Source organism: Alligator mississippiensis, chromosome 14, assembly GCF_030867095.1.
Source record: "Alligator mississippiensis isolate rAllMis1 chromosome 14, rAllMis1, whole genome shotgun sequence".
NCBI lineage: Eukaryota > Metazoa > Chordata > Crocodylia > Alligatoridae > Alligator > Alligator mississippiensis.
In genome coordinates this window covers 34026242-34044257 of record NC_081837.1, presented here as the reverse complement: position 1 = coordinate 34044257, position 18016 = coordinate 34026242, and the positions used below count along the sequence as shown (strand labels likewise).

Sequence of the window (18016 nt, the reverse complement as noted above, 5' to 3'; positions counted from 1 at the left end):
GGGGCACCCGCTCCCGCTCCCAGCGGTGCCCCCCGCCCTGCAGCCCCTCCACGACCCCAGCGCTGCCCACCGCAGCCCCTGCGCCCAGCCGAGAACTACAACTCCCACAATGCCTCGCGCTGGAGGGGGGGCGCTCGTTTCATTCGACACGCGCTTCCGCTCTGCCGCGCGCGGCCAATGGGCGCGCGAGGCGAGGCGAGACGAGCCGTTACGGGGCGGGGCGGGGCGGGGCGTTACGGGGCGGGTCGCCGGGAACGGGCGCCATGGCCGACCAGGTGCGTGCGTGCGTGTGGGGGGGCGCAGGCGGGCGGGGCGGGGGGCACGGCCGGGGATGAGTCTCAAATCGGTTCGTTGTTCCTAATTCCCGGCTCCCTGTTCCCAGTTTCTTATTCCCGGGTCCCTAGGCCTTATTCCCAGTTTCGTATTCCTAATTCCCGGTGCCTTTTCCAAAGCGAATCTGGACCCACTCAAAACGTGTTGTTAATGAACTACGCATCCTAAAGGGACAGCATTTCATTAGCTACGCACATGTACTAATTAATATGTAAAATAACAGCTCACATCAAGTACAGGGCCCTAAACGAAGGTCAGATTAGGATGGGATTACGGGGCAAAATACTTCTTGGGCCACCCCACATTTCGTGCTGATGCCACTGGGGGACTGTCCCAAAGAGCCGTGCCAGCTAACAGCCCCCATGCCTGCTGCGCTAAGTATAATGGCCTGAATAAGGAACTGGATTTGGGGCTGGGATTATACCCACAAATCCTTCTTGGGCCGCCCCAGACCGCACCTCTGTGGCACCGGGCGACTGTCCTGGACATCTCTGACCAGAGACTTGCCCGGCCCAAAGCACGGTTTGGCCGTGCCAGGCTGCCAGCAGACCGCACCCCAGGCACTGTGCTAAGTACATGGAACCGAGTCAGGAACTGGATTATGGGCTGGGATTATACCCAGAAATCCTTCTCGGGCCACCCCAGACCACACGTCAGTGCTACCAGGGGATGCTTCTGGGCAACTCTGAATAGAGACCTGCCTGGCACAAAGTGCGGTGAGGCCATACCAGGCTGCCAAAACACAGCACCGCAGCCACTGTGCTAAGTATGTGGACTTGAATCAGGAACTGGAATTTGGGCTGGGATGATACCCAGAAATTCTTCGTGAGCCACCCCAGACCACGCCTCTGTGGCACCGGGGGACACTCATGGACATCTCTGACCAGAAACTTGCCTGGCCTAAAACACGGTTTAGCCGCACCAGATTGCCAACTGAAACAACCCCTCAGACACTGTGCTAACTATATGGCCCCAAATAAGGAAGTGGATTTTGGACTCAGATTATAGCTAGAAATCCTTCTTGGGCCACCCCAGAAAGCATCCCTGTGGCACGGGGGGACACTCCTGGACATATCTGAACTGAGACTTGCCTGGCCCAAAACGCGGTATAGCCGTGCCAGGTTGCTTGGGTGCTGTCTGTTGGCAGCCTGGCACAGCCAAACCGTGTTTTGGGCCCGGCAGATCTCTGGTCAGAGATGCCCAGAAGCATCCTCCGGTGGCACAGAGACATGGTCTGTGGTGGCCAAAAAAGGATTTCTAGCAATAATCCCAGCCCAATATCTAATTCCTTATTCAGGTCCATTAATATAGCACAGTGGCTGGGGTGCTGTTAGTTTGCACCCTGGCACAGCCAAAGTGCGTTTTGGGCTGATCAAATCTCTGGTCAGAGATGTGCAGGAGAGTCCCCCAGTGGCACAGAGATGTGGTCTGGGGTGGCCCAAGGAGGATTTCTGGGTATAGTCCCAGCCCCAAATCCAGTTCCTTATTCAGTTCCAGATACTTAGCACAATGTCTGGTGTGTGGTGTCGGTTGGCAGCCTGGCACGGCTAAACCGCGTTTTGGGCTAGGCAGATCTCTGGTCAGAGATGTCCAGGAGTGTCTCCCGGTGCCACAGAGGTGCGGTCTGAGGTGGCCTAAAAAGGATTTGTGGGTATAATCCCAGCCCATATACCAGTTCCTTATTCGGTTCCATATACTTAGCACAGTGGCTTCGGTGCTGTTTGTTGGCAGCCTGGCATGGCCAAATCGCGTTTTGGGCCAGGCAAATCTGTGGTCAGAGATGTCCAGAAGCGTCCCCCAGTGGCACAAAAACATGGTCTGGGGTGGCCCAAGAAGGGTTTCTGGGTATAATCCCAGCCTAAAATCCAGTTCCTTATTCGATTCCATATATTTAGCACAGTGTCTGGGGGTGGGTGACAGTTGGCAACCTGGCGCGTCTTGGGTTGGGCAAGTCTCTGTTCAGAGATGTCCAGGAGAGTCCCTCGGTGCCACAGGTGTGGTCTGGGGTGGCCTAAGGAGGATTTCTGGGTATAATCCCAGCCCAAAATCCAGGTCCTTATTTGGTTCCAGATACTTAGAAGAGTGTCTGGGGGGTGGTGTCTCTTGGCAGCCTGGCATGGCCAAACTGTGCTTTGGGATGGGCAAGTATCTCATCAGAGGTGTCCAGAAGCATCCCCTGGTGTCACCGAGGTGTGGTCTGAGGTGGCCCAAGAAGGATTTGTGGGTATAATCCCAGCCCACAATCCAGTTCCTGATTCAGTTCCATATATTTAGCACAGTGGCTTGGGTGCTGTCTATTGGCAGCCTGGCACGGCCAAACCGCGTTTTGGGTTGGGCAGTTCTCTGATCAGAGATCTCCAGAAGCGTTCCCCCATGGCACAGGGACATGGTCTGGGGTGGCCCAAGAAGGATTTCTGGGTATAATCCCAGCCCAAAATCAGTTCCTTATTCAGTTCCATGTACTTAGTACAGCTGCTGGGGTGCTGTCTGTTGGCAGCCTGGCACAGCCAAACCGTGCTTTGGGTCAGGCAAGTCTCTGGTCACAATTGTCCAGGACAGTCCCCTGGTCGCACAGAGGTATTCTGATGGGTGGCCCAAGCAGAATTTCTAGCCATAATCCCATCCTAAAAGCCAGTTTCTTACTCAAGCCATTATACTTAGTATAGTGGGCATGGGGGCTGTTAGTTGGCAGGCGGGCACAGCCAAACCATGCTTCGGGCCGGGCAGGACTGTGGTCACAGTTCTTTGGGACAGTCCCCCAGTGGCATCAGCACGAAATGTGGGGTGGCCCAAGAAGTATTTTGCCCCATAATCCCATCCTAATCTGACCTTCGTTTAGGGCCCTGTACTTGATGTGAAATATTATTTTACATATTAATTAGTACATATGCGTAGCTAATGAAATTCTGTCTCTTTAGGTTGTTTAGTTCATTAAGAACTAGTTTTTATTGGGTCTAGATTCACTTTGGAAAAAGAACCGGGAATTAGGAACTGGGAATAAGGAACCAACTTTAGCCTTATCTGCTGGGGGGGAGGGTTGGGAGCGGGGAGCACCGCTGGGGCAGGGATCGGGAGCAGGGGGCACTGCCAGGGTGCGGGGCGTGGGCTCTGACCGCTCTTGTCCCGCAGGCCATGGGGGCCCCCCCGCAGCAGGGCCGGAGGCCACCGCCAGAGTTCGGCAGTGACAGCGACAGTGACATGGAGCTGGTGAGTGTAGGGGGACGAGGGCTGGGGGCCGGGGAACAACCAGCACTGACCCTGCTCCTCTCCCACAGAAGGACGTGCGCCTGCGCCGCACAGGGGGCAGCAACAGGGACACAAGGGTGGCAGCGCCCCCTCGCCCCAAGCGTCGGCGCCTCCCGCCCAGCACCAGGGTTATAGCTGTGCCCGTCTACTCCAGCAAGGTGAGTGACCTGTGTGCCGCTTCAGCTCCTGTGACCCGGAGACCCTAGGCGTCCAGGCTCCCACCCCCACCCTAGTCCGGAGACCCCGGGTGTCCGGGCTCTTCCGCCACCAGAGACCCCAGGTGTCCAGGCTCCCACCCCCTCTAGTCCAGACACTCTGGGCATACCAGCTCCCCCCACCCCAAACTGGAGACCCCCAGCATCCAGGCTCCCACCCCCCAGGCCAGAGATCCCGGGCATCCTGACTCCCACCCCACTAGCCAGGAGATGCTGGGTGTCTGGGCTCCCATCCCCCCTAGTCCAGAGACCCTGGGCATCTGGGCTCCCAGTCCCCACAGGCTCCCCCACAGACCTCGGGCATCCCTATCTCACACCTGGTGTTGGGAGGGGGCAGAGGGCCCTCTCGGTGCAGCCGGGCATTGTGGGTAACAGCCTTCCCCCTTCTCTTGCCCCCAGGTGAACAGGAGCTTCCAGCTGTGCCCCCTAGAAGTGCCCCCCTCTATCTGGGAGAGAGGTAAGGGGGGCCATTTGGGGGGGGTCACGTGGGAGGCTGTGGGTTGGGAGTGAAGGGCACTGCTGTGGGGGGGGTAATGCTTCTGAGGAGTCCCCTCCCTGGGGCACCCCCCCTAATTCCCTGCCCCCCCAGATGCAGACCTGGAGGACCCCCCCTTGCCTGCCCCAGCCCCGTGCCAAGCCCCGCCAGCGCCAGCAGAGGAGGAGGAAGAGGTTGAGGCCGCCCAGGGCCCAGAGATGCTGTGAGTGCTGGGGGGGTGGGGGCGGGGTAGGGTCTATGCACCATCCGCCCCCAACACCCCCTGTGTGTGTCTCAGGGTCCGGCCCACATCCCCGTCACCGCCCCCCAGCCCGGTCCCCTCCCGCCGGCGCCGTGGCTGCACGCGCCACACCATCCGGTGAGTGGGCTGTGGCGGCAGAGGGAGGGGTGGGGGTCTGGGGAGGGGTCTGGGGGGCTGCAAGGGGTCTCGGGGCTCTAGGTCAGTGGTAGAGGCGGGGTCTGGGGACCAGAGAATCACCAGAATGAGGGTAGGACGGGACCAAAGCAGGACCAGCCTCAAGTGCATCATCCCAGCCAGGGCTTTGTCTATCCAGGATGGAGACTTCAGCACCATTGCGGAGAGCCCATTCCAGTGCTCCTCCACCCCCCTCGGGAGAAAATTCTTCCTCGTATCCAACCTCAGCTTGCCTTACTGCAGCTTGCACCCATTGCTCAGGATAAGTCCTGTCACCTGCCCCCACTGAGAACAGTGCTCTTTGCAACCCCCCCAAGTCCCTTTCTGCAGAACTGCTGCCCAGCCTGTCAGCCAGCCCAGCCTGCTGCTGAGCCAGGTCTCTCTGAATCCCAGCCTGACCCTCCAGTGTCTGTACAACTCCCCCCAGCCTGGGGTTGTCTGCAGACTGGGTAAGGGTGCATCAGTGCCATCTTCCGGGCTGGCGATGAAAGTATTGAACAAAACCGATCCCTGGGGCACTCCACTTGGTACCAGCTCCCAACTAGACACAGAGCCACTAATTCCTAGTGTCTGAGCCTAGTTCTCTATCCCCTTTCCAGTCCATTCATCCAGCCTGCGCTTCCTTATCTTGCCTGCGAGAATGTAGACTGTATACAAGCCTTGCTAAAATCAAAGTGCGCCACATCCCCCAGCCTCCCCGCATCCACAGAGCCAGTCACCTCGTCATAGAAGGCAAGCAGGTTGGCTGGACATGACTTGCCCCTGGTGAGTCCCTGCTGGCTGGTCCCGATCACCTTCTCCTCCAAGTGCGTAGAATTGAGGATCTGCTCCATGATTTTTCCAGGGGCAGAGGTGGGGCTGGTAGTTCCCTGGATCCTCCTTCCCCTTCTTAAAGATGGGCACTGTTTGCCCCTTTCCAATCATCCGTAATCTCTCCTGATCACCATGTTGATCATGGCCAGTAGCTCTGCAGTTACATCATCCAACACCCTTGGGTGCCTCCCACCCAGCCCCATGGACTTGTATATGTCCAGCCTTTCTAAATAGTCCCTAACCTGTTCTGTCAGCACCGAGGGCTGCTCCCCTCCTCCCCAAACTGCTGCCCGGTGCAGCCATCTGGGCACTGCCCTCGCCTGTGACGACAACGGTGAGGATGGCATCGAGCACTTCCTCCTGCTTTGCATCCTCCAGCACCAGGCTGCCTCCCTCATCAGTCAGGGACCCGCACGTCTCTGACCCTCCTCTTGTATCAACATCTTTGTTCCCCTTCAGCTCCAGCTGCGCTCGGGCCTCCCTGAATGCATCCCCGCCTGCCCCAGCCACACTCTTATACTCCTCCCTTCTTCTTCCTCCAAGTTTCCACTTCTTCCAAGCTTCTTTTTTGTGATTTATTTTAAGGAGGAGTTCCCTGCTAAGCCCAGCTGGTCTCTGCCAGACTTGCTCGTCTTCCTGCATGCTGGTCTTGCACTCTCAGTAAGGCTTCTTTAAAGTCCAGCCAGCTCTCCTGGACCCCTCTCCCCCTCTGTCTGGTGTCCCCAGGGATCCTGAGCCATTCGCAGTCTACTTCTCTGGAGTTCAGGGTCCTTCCTCTGCTGCTCTCTGTCCTCCCTCTCCTCAGGATCCTGAACTCAATCCTCTCGCGGTCGCTGCTGCCTGAGTTTCCATCCAGTGCTCCGTTCCCCACCAATCCCCTGTGTGAGCAGCAGGTCAAGGAGCACGGCCCTAAGTCAGCCACTCCAGCGCTTGCACCATGGTGTTGTCCCCAACACCGTCCTAAAGCTCCCTGCATTGCCTGTGAATGGCAGTGTTGAACCCCCAACTGATATCAGGAGGATTGAAGTCCCCCATGAGAACCAGGGCCTGTGCCCAGGAAACTTCTGCTGGTGGCTAGAGTTAGGGCCTGGGGTCTACAGCAAACTCCCCCCTACCCACAGACTTCACCAGGCCTCTCTCCCATCTCACACCACAGATGTGAGCACTCGCACGGGTCCTTTACACACAGCGTAACTGATAGTGGGAGTGACTGGAGGGGTATGTTGGGGTGTCAGGGGGTTTCCGGGAGACAGTGTGTGGGGGGGCACATGGATGGTGGCAGGGTGTGTGGGGGGCCGTGCTGGTGTTGGGGTATATGTGGGGTGCTGGGGTGTGTGGGGGGAAGTGCTGGGGGGGAACATGAGGGGTGGCATGGGGGATAGTGCAGTGTGGGGGCGCCCCAGCCTGCCCTTGATTGTGCCCACGGCCCCACAGGGCGGTGGAACAGCAGCTGCAGGGCCTGAGCTCGCTGCTGTCGGCAGCTCAGCGCAGCCTGTGCACAGAGCCTGATGCCGACGTGGTGCTCCTGGAGGAGCCTGCCCCCGTGCCCGCCAGCCCCCTGCTGCGCCTCAAGGTGCGGTGCCGCGGCCAGCTGCACCGCCTTCCCCTTGGCCCGGTGAGTCCCCGTTGTGCCGCCTCTGCGGAATGCACCCTGGGGGTGGGAGGTCTGGGCCGCCTGCCCCTCCCTGACACACGTTGCTCCCTGCAGACGCAGCCGTTGCAGCGGGCGGCTGAGCAGCTGGCACAGCTCCTGGGCGTGCCGTCCTCCCGTGTCCTGCTGCTGTGGCACGACCGCCTGCTGGAGCTCAGCGCCACCCCCCGTGCCCTTGGCCTGGGCGTGGCTGACATCCTTGGTGAGCACCCGGACACCTGGATTCCCCACGGGGAGCGGGGGCCCAAAATCCTAGGTTCTCTGGGGCAGGTTGGAGTGGGGGGACTGGGAGCCCAGACATCTGGGTTCGCTGAGTGGGGCATTGGGGTGCTGAGCTGTGCGTGTCGCGCAGACTGCGTGGTGGAGCCGGTGGACAGTGGTGCCGGGGGGCAGGCACCCCCCCCTCCCGATGAGGTCAGCCTGACAGTGCGGGGTCGTGACCCAGGCTCCCAGTTCACGCTCAGCGTGCCCAAGGTGAGAGGGGTCCTCGGGTGGGAGCAGGGGGGCCAAGAGCCTGGGTTCTGTGGGGTTGGGGAGCCTAGCCTCGGCACTGAGCCTCTTTCCGCAGACGGCGCCACTGTCCGGACTGATGGGGCGGTACCGCGCAGCAGCTGGGCTGGACTCAGCACCACTGCGCTTCGTCTTTGACGGCCGCCTCCTGCCACCCTCCGACACCCCTGAGCAGCTGGGGCTGGAGCCTGGCGACGTCATTGAGGCTTGGAACTAGCTCTGCCAACCCTGCCGTGATGTCATTGGAGGCTGGACCTGGCCCTGCCCACCCTGCGGGTGACATCAGCAAGTTTGGACCTAGTTATACTCATCTGCTAGTGATGTCTTTGAGACCTAGGCCTACCCAGGCAGTGACATCATCAGGGCCTGGCCTTTGCCCCACCTACCATGCTGATGATGTCATCAGGGTGTGACTCTACATCTTAGCCTATTATGTCATCCTTGCTTCCCTGTCGCCAGCCTAGCCCCAGCTGCCCACTGGGAAATCCCCACCTGTGATGTGACCCATTAGTACTGCCATTTAAGGCCTGCAGTGGGCCAGGTTCCCCTTCTGTACCCCGTGATGTCATCAGGGCCCAGCTGATGTAACAGTACCAGGCCTCAGCTCCTACGCACCTCCCCTTTGGCTTTGGGCCCCTTTCTGCAGTGAGAGTGACATCAGGCCCTGCCCACTGTCAGGATTCCCTCTTTCACATCACTTCAGACTTTGGTGGGGCCCAGACCTGGGCAGGGGTTGGTGAGTGGCCACAATGATGTCACAGCACTGCTTCTTCCCTGGTGCCATCACCTGGGGTAGCTCCGCCCCCTGGCCTCCATGCATATGAATAAATGACTTGGAACCATTTGGCTGCCTTGTGCTCCACTCGCAGCGGGGGGGACCCAGGAGACGGGGCTCCTGGCATCTGGTGGTGGATGGACACAGCGGAGGGCCTGGTTCCCATGGGAATGGGGGCAGTGGAGGTTGGGTCACAGGATAGAATGTGACTTGGAGGGTGGCAATGGGGACGTGTGGGGGAGGTGGGGAGGGCAGACACATAGCACCTGCCCTGCTTGCCCACTCCCCGCCATTGCCCCCGGCCGTGCCCCTCGCTCCCAGCCCACAGCTCTACCATGGCCCTTCGACCAGCCAGGAAGCAATGGGGGCCCCAGGAGCACTGCATCCACCTCACCTCAGCTCAGGGGGCTCAGCCTATAGGACCCTCCCTGTAGTGACCCCAAGTTGCACTCTCTGTGACCACTGGCTTCCTCAAAAATAAGTTGGTGACCTTTCACCTAATTACTGGGGGGATTTGACCTGTAGTGACCCCAAGTTGAACTCTCTGTGACCCCTGGCTTGCCCAGAAAATAAGTTGGTGACCTTTGACCTAATTACTGGGGGGGATTTGACCTCTTGTGACCCCAAGTTGAACTCTCTGTGACCCCTGGTTTGCCAACAAATAAGTTGGTGACCTTTCACCTAATTACTGGGGGGATTTGACCTGTAGTGACCCCAAGTTGAACTCTCTGTGACCCCTGGGTTGCCAAAAAATAAGTTGGTGATCTTTCACCTAATTACTGGGGGGATTTGACCTCTCGTGACCCCAAGTTGAACTCTCTGTGACCCCTGGGTTGCCAACAAATAAGTTGGTGACCTTTCACCTAATTACTGGGGGGATATGACCTCTCGTGACCCCAAGTTGAACTCTCTGTGACCCCTGGGTTGCCAACAAATAAGTTGGTGACCTTTCACCTAATTACTGGGGGGATTTGACCTCTCGTGACCCCAAGTTGAACTCTCTGTGACCCCCTGGGTTGCCAACAAATAAGTTGGTGACCTTTCACCTAATTACTGGGGGGATTTGACCTCTCGTGACCCCAAGTTGAACTCTCTGTGACCCCTGGGTTGCCAACAAATAAGTTGGTGACCTTTCACCTAATTACTGGGGGGATTTGACCTCTCGTGACCCCCAAGTTGAACTCTCTGTGACCCCTGGGTTGCCAACAAATAAGTTGGTGACCTTTCACCTAATTACTGGGGGGATTTGACCTCTCGTGACCCCCAAGTTGAACCCTCTGTGACCCCCTGGCTTCCCTCAAAAATAAGTTGGTGACCTTTCACCTAATTACTGGGGGGATGTGACCTGTAGTGACCCCAAGTTGAACTCTCTGTGACCCCCTGACTTGCCCAGAAAATAAGTTGGTGACCTTTCACCTAATTTGGGGGGGGATTTGACCTGTAGTGACCCCAAGTTGAACTCTCTGTGACCCCTGGATTCCCAAAAAATTAGTTCGTGACCTTTGACCTAATTACTGGGGGGATTTGACCTCTTGTGACCCCAAGTTGAACTCTCTGTGACCCCTGGTTTGCCAACAAATAAGTTGGTGACCTTTCACCTAATTACTGGGGGGATTTGACCTGTAGTGACCCCAAAGTGAACTCTCTGTGACCCCGACTTGCCCAGAAAATAAGTTGGTGACCTTTCACCTAATTCGGGGGGGATTTGACCTGTAGTGACCCCAAGTTGAACTCTCTGTGACCCCTGGATTCCCAAAAAATTAGTTCGTGACCTTTGACCTAATTACTGGGGGGATTTGACCTCTTGTGACCCCAAGTTGAACTCTCTGTGACCCCTGGTTTGCCAACAAATAAGTTGGTGACCTTTCACCTAATTACTGGGGGGATTTGACCTGTAGTGACCCCAAAGTGAACTCTCTGTGACCCCCTGACTTGCCCAGAAAATAAGTTGGTGACCTTTCACCTAATTCGGGGGGGGGATTTGACCTGTAGTGACCCCAAAGTGAACTCTCTGTGACCCCCTGACTTGCCTAGAAAATAAGTTGGTGACCTTTCACCTAATTCGGGGGGGATTTGACCTGTAGTGACCCCATGTTGAACTCTCTGTGACCCCTGGATTCCCAAAAATTTTGGCTGTGCCCTTCCACCTAATTAGGTGGCATTTGACCTATAGCAATGACTTCACATTGACCTTTCTGTGACCCCTGGTCCCCCCCCAAAAGTTGGTGACCTTTCACCTAATTAGGTGGGGATTTGACCTGTAGCAACCCCAAATCTAACCTATAGTAACCCCACGTTGATCTCTCTGTGAGCCCTGGTTTTCCAAAAATGTTGGCTGTGACCTTTCACCTAATTAGAGGACATTTGACCTGTAGTAACCCCAGGTTGAACTCTGTGACACCTGGTTTCCCCCCCAAAATATTGGTGACCTTTCACTTAATTAGGGGGGATTTGACCTATAGTAACCCTGCATTGACCTCTCTGTGACCCCTGGTTCCCCCCACAAAAGTCAGTGACCTTTCACCTAATTAGGGGGGATTTGACCTGTAATAACCCCCAATGTGGCTTGTAGTAACCCCATGTTGACCTCTCTGTGACCCTTCTTGCCCCAAGAATTGGACTGTGACCTTACCCCCCATTATGGGGAGACATGAACCCTCTGTGACCCGCCCCCCCATAGGCTGGGGTTGACCCTTCGTTGGCCTCTCAGCGCCCCCTGCTCCTGCCATGACCCCAACGTGCCATCCTGCAGTCTCAGCCGGTAACCAGGCACGTTGCTGTCACTGTAGGTGTGCGATCACCAGTGCGCCGTTCCATTTTTCATGAGCTTGTGAACACGAGGAAGGAAGAGCCGATTCCAAGGATGGAGCAAGGTCCTTCCTTCACTCCAGTAATGTGACCATCAAGAAGCCGTGGAGAGGCCATTTTAATTCTTCTCTACCATCCAGATGGAAAATGTCTGAACCTTCATCGCTAGGAATAATGGTTATTTCTGCTATTTGGGTGGGGAGGGAAATATTCCAGGAATAACTGAAGGAAGACAGAAGTGCGATGCTGACATTTGTGTCTTACTCTGCAGCAAGCGCTGACCTTTCTGAATGCAGAGTGAGTGAATCATGGCTGCCATGAAACAGTCAGTTCCTATTACCATATGACTAGACACATCCCATTTACTGCCATCACTTTACAATAAGAAAGGCAGTGAGCCAAATCCTGCTCACATGAGCTGCCAGAAGCTGAGCCTCATGGGTGAAGCGATAACCTTTCAAATGTGACCCGAGCATCCTCACTGCAGTGATGTCGGCCTGAGTCTCCCAGCAGCTGGAAAAAAATGACTCGGGAGCGGGGGGAATGCCATTTCTCCTATTAATTGGATTGGCACGTCAAGTTTATAACCCAATGAAGCCACTTTAGTTTCAACACGCTCTGTTTAATGACTGATTATTTTAGCAGAAGGGCTGGAGGTGGGCATGATGCTCGTGGGGCTAAGACCTGCTGTAGAGCAAAGACAAAACAACTGGGAAAAGCAGAAAAAAATCAAGAAAGAATGATCAGTAAAGAGGCAAAATAAGGGCCAGAAATAGCAGTAGGTTAACGGCGCAGATTTTCTCACTGAGAGGTGAATGTGACAATAAGGCATGCATAACAGCTTAATGTTTCAATGCTGCACGAAGGCTGTATTCTCTGCTTGATTGGGGGTGGGGAGGCACTTCAGAAGCATATATAGGTCTGAATTTACATCCCAGTCTGCAGGTACAAAATTCAGCCCACCCCTCTGCTTGAGTCTGATGCCTCAATTGAGCGGGTATTTGGTTTTCAGTGCAATACAAAGGATGACGTGGATCACACACACTAAGCACTGCCCTTCAGGTTGGGTTTTTTTTGTCATTTCAATTTGCCACCAATGTCCTTTACAGCCTCATATTCCTCCACAGTACCCACAGTGATGCTTCCTCCAGGAAAGCGTATACCAGTCACAGACAGGAACGATGAGGAGGAGACTTTCTGTTCATGAAACAAAGATGAAGCAGATGTTTGAGGCTTGATTACAGTACACACTGCCTCCAGGATCACTACTTTGGAAAGTTAATTGTATATTTACCCGGGTAAACGTTATACATGGCATATCAGCTGTTCTACACATGCCAGGCAGGAGTGAATCCAACACTGATTTTAGTATAAATGAGGGAGTATTTATATGACATAGGTTAGCTGATTTTACATATAAAAAAAAAAAAAAAAAAAAAGCACGGGATTTTTTTTTTTTTGTTCAAAGCAAGGTCCTACTTTATCTTCATCGCACCAAGGATGTCTGAGTAAATTGGATACATTTCATTCAGACTGAAACTGTAAGAGCTAGTTCCCTCAAAAAGAAAAATTAACCTGACCATGTAATTAAAGGGTATATCACAATGCATACCTACTGCAACCTTCAATTCTGACATTTCCTGACTTCTGAGTGCTTGTCTTTGCAAGCATTATTCCTGCAATGCAATTTTTAAGAGTCATAACAGATAATGATGTGGTCAAATGGGCCAATTAAATATGTTGTCGGTAGTGGTGCTTGTCGTTTTGCTGCAGGCAGACATTATGTAGCATGAGGCATATGCATTGGTTGAAACGGGCAAAATGTCTAATCAAAGTTAGCACGATCTGAGGTTTCCCCATTCAACACCTGTTGGGTGGGGATTGCTTTGTTTCCAATACAAATGTTCATTCACTCAACAGTTTGCTTTTGGGAGTTATGTTACCTCTTTTTTTATGTGAGTGGCTGATCAATATTTGCAGGGGGGAGCTCATAGACTGTTTTTATTTGAAGGATGAAAGAACCAGAGGAAGGTGTTTCTTTAATGTGTTCCTTGTTATTTATACAGAGGATCCTGGTTCCCTGGCAGAATGAGACAAAAGGAGACCTTTTCTTTGCTCGTCATTCCAAGCCGCTTGCCAGCCAGCGTTTGCCTAAAAGCACCTCTCCCTCATGGCCTAATTACAAATACTCCTCTTGCTATCAGTCTGCTTTTTGGCTGCTGTTCCTCGCAGGTACACAAAGCTTCACAGAACAAGGCTCCAGGCCCCAGCAAAATTGTTCCATCCACATCATGGAGTTTGCACATGGCCTGTATTTTGTGTGTGGGTCTCGTTGAAGTTACCGTATTTCACACCAGAAAGGAACTAAACCACTTCTCTGATTTATACTGACGGACAGATGACAATCACACCCATCAGCTTCAAAAGCCTAACCTCTTACTTAGCATTTGCATAACTTCCTATCACTGACTAAGACGTAACCTTATGCATCCTCTGGGCCTAACATTTACATTGAATTCCAGGCGGGAACTGATATGGGCATCTAGATTTAGTGATATGGGCATCTAGATTTACTGATATGGACATCTAGATTTAGTGAGGTATGGAACATCCTTACAACAGAGAAACTTAGCATTTCTAGCTGAAATCCCACGCCTCGGCAGACGGGCACCTGCTTCATATGGCACATCCTGCGTCACAACATGGAAGGGCTCCAGGCTTGTAAAGTGATGGCGGCTCTTTATTCAGAGACCTATTTACAGAAGTGCTGCACCATTCAGGCCATGTACATGCAGACTGACTTTGTGGTTCCCTCCTCCAAAGTCTTCCCTCCTTCAGCACATGCCCCTACCTTCAAGTTGCATGCGGGTTTCTTTACCAACAAAGGACTACGCACCAATGAAGGGTTCATTTAGAGATTTCAGGGCTGCTTAGTGTCAAGCCTCTCTTATGACCCATGGCTTCCTGCAACCCAGCTAGATCTATTGGCCACCTGAAATGTGAGGGCTGCAGAGGACAGTACTTTCTGCCACATGGGTTGCCAGGGTACTGCTGAGTAGCCGGGTTTCTCCTCTGCCTTTCCTTGGAGTGGTCCCACTTCTGCATCCAGGAAGGGAGGGATATAGGCTGCAGGAGATGTCCATCAGTTTGGGTGAAAACAGGTGAGTGGGACTGGATCACCCAGCAGTCCATCAGCAATGGGCAGGGAAGGGTTTCCCTTTACATTTGGTGCTACAGATGCTGTTGGAGAAGCCAAGAAATATTTATGTAACAAAGATAAAAGAAAAGGTCCCATCTCAGTTTCCTTTCTTCTGTGCTATTTAAAAAGCCATGCTCTGATAGGTGCAGGGTGAGTAGCAGGGAACTCCCCAAGGCTCCTGCAATTCTGTTTGCCAGGGAAGGGGAGGGAACAGAAAATCAGGGAGGGCAAGGTGCCTTACCCCTTGTGGAGTATTCAAATCTCCGCAAACCAGATATAAGCTACTCTTAGATAAGAGCTCTCCTCTTACACTGGGACTGAGCATGTGTCCCACATACATACAGGGTGTTTCTCTACTTCTCAGGGAACGCCAGACTTTGCACTGCAGTTTGTGTGCAGAACAGCACTCCACACATGCCTTAGCGGTTCCCTCCCCTGCTTGATTTGCAATGAGAAAGCTGGGCAGAGTGGCACTGTATAGAGGCTATATACTATAGACTAAAGCTTTCATAAGCAACAGTTCACTTTGTCAGATGCTATGAAAGGGCATGCAGGGCAGCGGCAGGTATTCAAATAGAAAGACTGATGATTGATGAATACCTGCTCACTGCAAGTCCTTTCCTAAAATCTGGGCTAATTACAGATATCCAAAAAGCCTGAGCCTGAATTGATTCAATCATCACAAGTTAGTCTAACTTGCGTAGACTGAACTGATTTGCAAGTGAATAGACATTTACTTTTGATCACAGAAATGCAGCCACATGCCTACAGTGGCTCAGGCTAGAAGCAGGGGAGGCGCGCTACAGCAGGCTTCCCTTCACTTCTTCAGCAGCCGCAAGGCTGGAAGGTAGCGGGGTGGGGGGGCAGGCCCTGGCAAGCTACTGAGCGTGGTTGGGGAGGGGTTTAAATCCCCACCTTAGCCTGCAGGGACCCCAGCTGGGGTGTGCCTGGAAGTGGAAGGGAGAAGCAGCCCTTGCCAGGCTTGTCCCCATGGCCCCCTGCATGGTGGATGAGCAAACACTGTGCAGGTAGCAGTGGCTCTGGGCACACAAGACCCTGTAGTGGGCAGCTGCCAGGCTCTGGGCCCACCGACCAGTGCCTTTGAGCCAGCCTGGGCAGCTGTGGGCACAATGGACTCGTCCCATGTAGCCAGTCCGGCTGCCAAGGCAGTGTGAGGTTTTTCTCTACTTTTATTCTTGCAAAACATCTTATCTATGATTTAAGGATGCATTAAATAAATATGGCTTCTTTTAACATTTGATCCCAGGTATGTGACCTTTTCCTCCCCCCTTGGGAAAAAGAGCCAGATAACACCATACCCAAGCCTTCATACCCCTGGCTATTCCCAGAGCCACCAGGGCAGAGGCCACTTCAGACATGCTACATGAATTATTAAAAGCTGTTGTCCTTGTTATCCATAGAGATGGTAGGGAGGTAGCTAGTTAGCTGCGTTAATCTGAAGTGAGGCAGGAGGCAGAGGAGGATGGCACCTGATAAACTAACTTGCTCAGAGAGGTACAAGCTTTTGCAGGTTACAGCCACTTCTTCAGATGGTATGAATGGGTTTGTCGAGAGTAGGGCTGCTAAATAGAAAGGAATAAGGTCACTTAAATACAAAGGATAAGAAAAAGGGGGAGGAATGGTGGGGGAACTGCTGAGAGGTAAAGGTTATTTGAAGAGATCAAAGGAATTAACCCATTGAGGGGTTATAAAAGCTAGTCCAGATAATGAGGTAAGACTCTCTAATCTCTGTTGAGACCACACTTAACACAATCCAGGCTGTGAATGATTTCTTGTGTTGTAGTTCAGCATTCAAGCTGGGTTTTGTAAAGGGTTGTTTAACAACAGCTACTCTGAGTCCATGACAGACCATGCAGGGTGGCAGACGTGTTCTGCCACAGGCTGTATATCTTTCTGGACTTGCTGTCAAATCTATGCCCATTTCATATAGGGATTTCCCTGTCTGTCCAGCATAGGCAGCAGGGGGATGCTGTAATCAGGGGGTAGCACGTATGAACTTGGGAGAGGAACAGGTAAATGAACCCTGGCTGTGACAGTGTGATCTGTGTTGATGAGGGGATAAAGCTGGCATCTGGGTCTGCTGCAAGGCTGGTGCCTTGGTGACGCCAGGAGTTAGGTAGCCGGTGGCTTGAGAGATGTCATGCAAGGTTGGGGGCACTGCTTGTAAACCAGGACAGGCTTATCCCCCAAAGTGGCCTTGAGATGGACAGCCTGTGCCAGGGGAAGTTGTGGGGGGCTATCCTGCCCTGGCTTACAGGAACCGTGAAATAGGAGCCGGTGTGAAATCTCTGTTCTAGAATAGAAAATCATGTTTTTCAGAAAAAATTTGCATGCTTCCAAAATGGAGCCACTACTCTTGGAGCAGTGTCTGCCTAATACTGGAATAACTTTTGTGGGAGCCTCAAGAGCCTCAAGCCCTGCAGTTAAGAGAGGATTAACTGAAGCCGATTCAAAGCAACATCAGTGGCTACAGCCTCCAAGGCTCTCGTGCTACCTTACCGCTAAATATTATTTATTACTTGTGTGACCAATGTTCTGTGATTTCAAGCAGGAAGGTAAAAGAAAGCCCCATGTGGGGGATTCACTGTTTGTACTAATGCCAGTAAGTTATTTTCCTCCCCGTTCTCGTCATGCCTGTTAGCCAGCTCATGGAAAGAGACAAAACCACTAACCCCCTAACGTGCAATGAAGACACAGCGCCCCGGAGAAATAAACAGAGGCCATCTGCTTATTTGAGAGCTTAAATGAGATTTTACAGGCAAAAGGGAATTATTTCCACCTGGAGGCTGGATTTTAATCAAGGAGGGCTTGCAAAGTTACTAAGAATAACCGTTTGTGATGGGATCAACGTGAGAACTCAGCAAAACTAAGGCATCAGAACTCGAACACCTACCAGGCCAGGATGCCATTGCTCATGCAAGGGATGGCAAGGCAAACATATTCAAAGCTCCTGTTGACAGAAGCTGGTAACATTCGCTGGTGGGCATACTCAGTTGGGGCAGGGTAGGGAGGCATTTTTTTTTGGATTCATAGCTTGAAGGATTGCTTGAGAGGCTGCGGGATAAAAGGGGGCCTTTCACTAAATCCCCATCACGCTACTTAGCAGCCCGGAGCTTCGAAACTGCATCAGGCTGTCTTGGAGCTGCTTCCATCAGCCTTGGGACCGTGCCCACTTTTAATTTGGGGGTTTGGGCCCCTTAGGCCTCACAGGAGATTCATGGGCCATTTTTAATGTCTAAGTGATATTTTCAAGTACTTAAGGCAGTCTCTGGAAAGCATCGACAGCTCTCTGTGCTGTATCTTTCCTATATGTTTCCAACCGGTTTCATTTCTTACTGGAACCGAGGTATATTGACTAGCTCTTAGGAAACACTCTTTACAAAGCAGACTTAATCCATATTCCAGATATGATTTTAAGGATGTGAGCACTTGCAGACACTGTGAAGGGGGAAAGCCATGTAAGCCTAATTACATGTGCAGAAAAACTGCATGAATCCCGTGTATTCAGTGGGAGCATTTACACGAGATGTTTAC

General features: G+C 53.2%; 1 protein-coding gene across 2 annotated transcripts; it reads left to right on the top strand.

Annotated features, from left to right (window-relative positions):
* The first annotated feature begins 217 nt into the window (after positions 1 to 217).
* NFATC2IP (nuclear factor of activated T cells 2 interacting protein) lies at positions 218 to 8523 on the top strand. Of its 2 annotated transcripts, none has more exons than XM_019492605.2 (10): positions 218 to 275; positions 3463 to 3540; positions 3612 to 3737; positions 4194 to 4251; positions 4384 to 4492; positions 4568 to 4648; positions 6953 to 7133; positions 7227 to 7371; positions 7522 to 7643; positions 7738 to 8523. In XM_019492605.2, exons 1-10 carry the CDS (start codon positions 264 to 266, stop codon positions 7894 to 7896), a joined length of 1071 nt encoding a protein of 356 aa, XP_019348150.1. In that variant the 5' UTR covers positions 218 to 263; the 3' UTR covers positions 7897 to 8523. The 2 variants fall into 2 exon arrangements, with proteins under 2 accessions (XP_019348150.1, XP_014460915.1); XM_014605429.3 differs by having other exon boundaries at positions 3609 to 3737.
* Positions 8524 to 18016: the final 9493 nt, after the last annotated feature.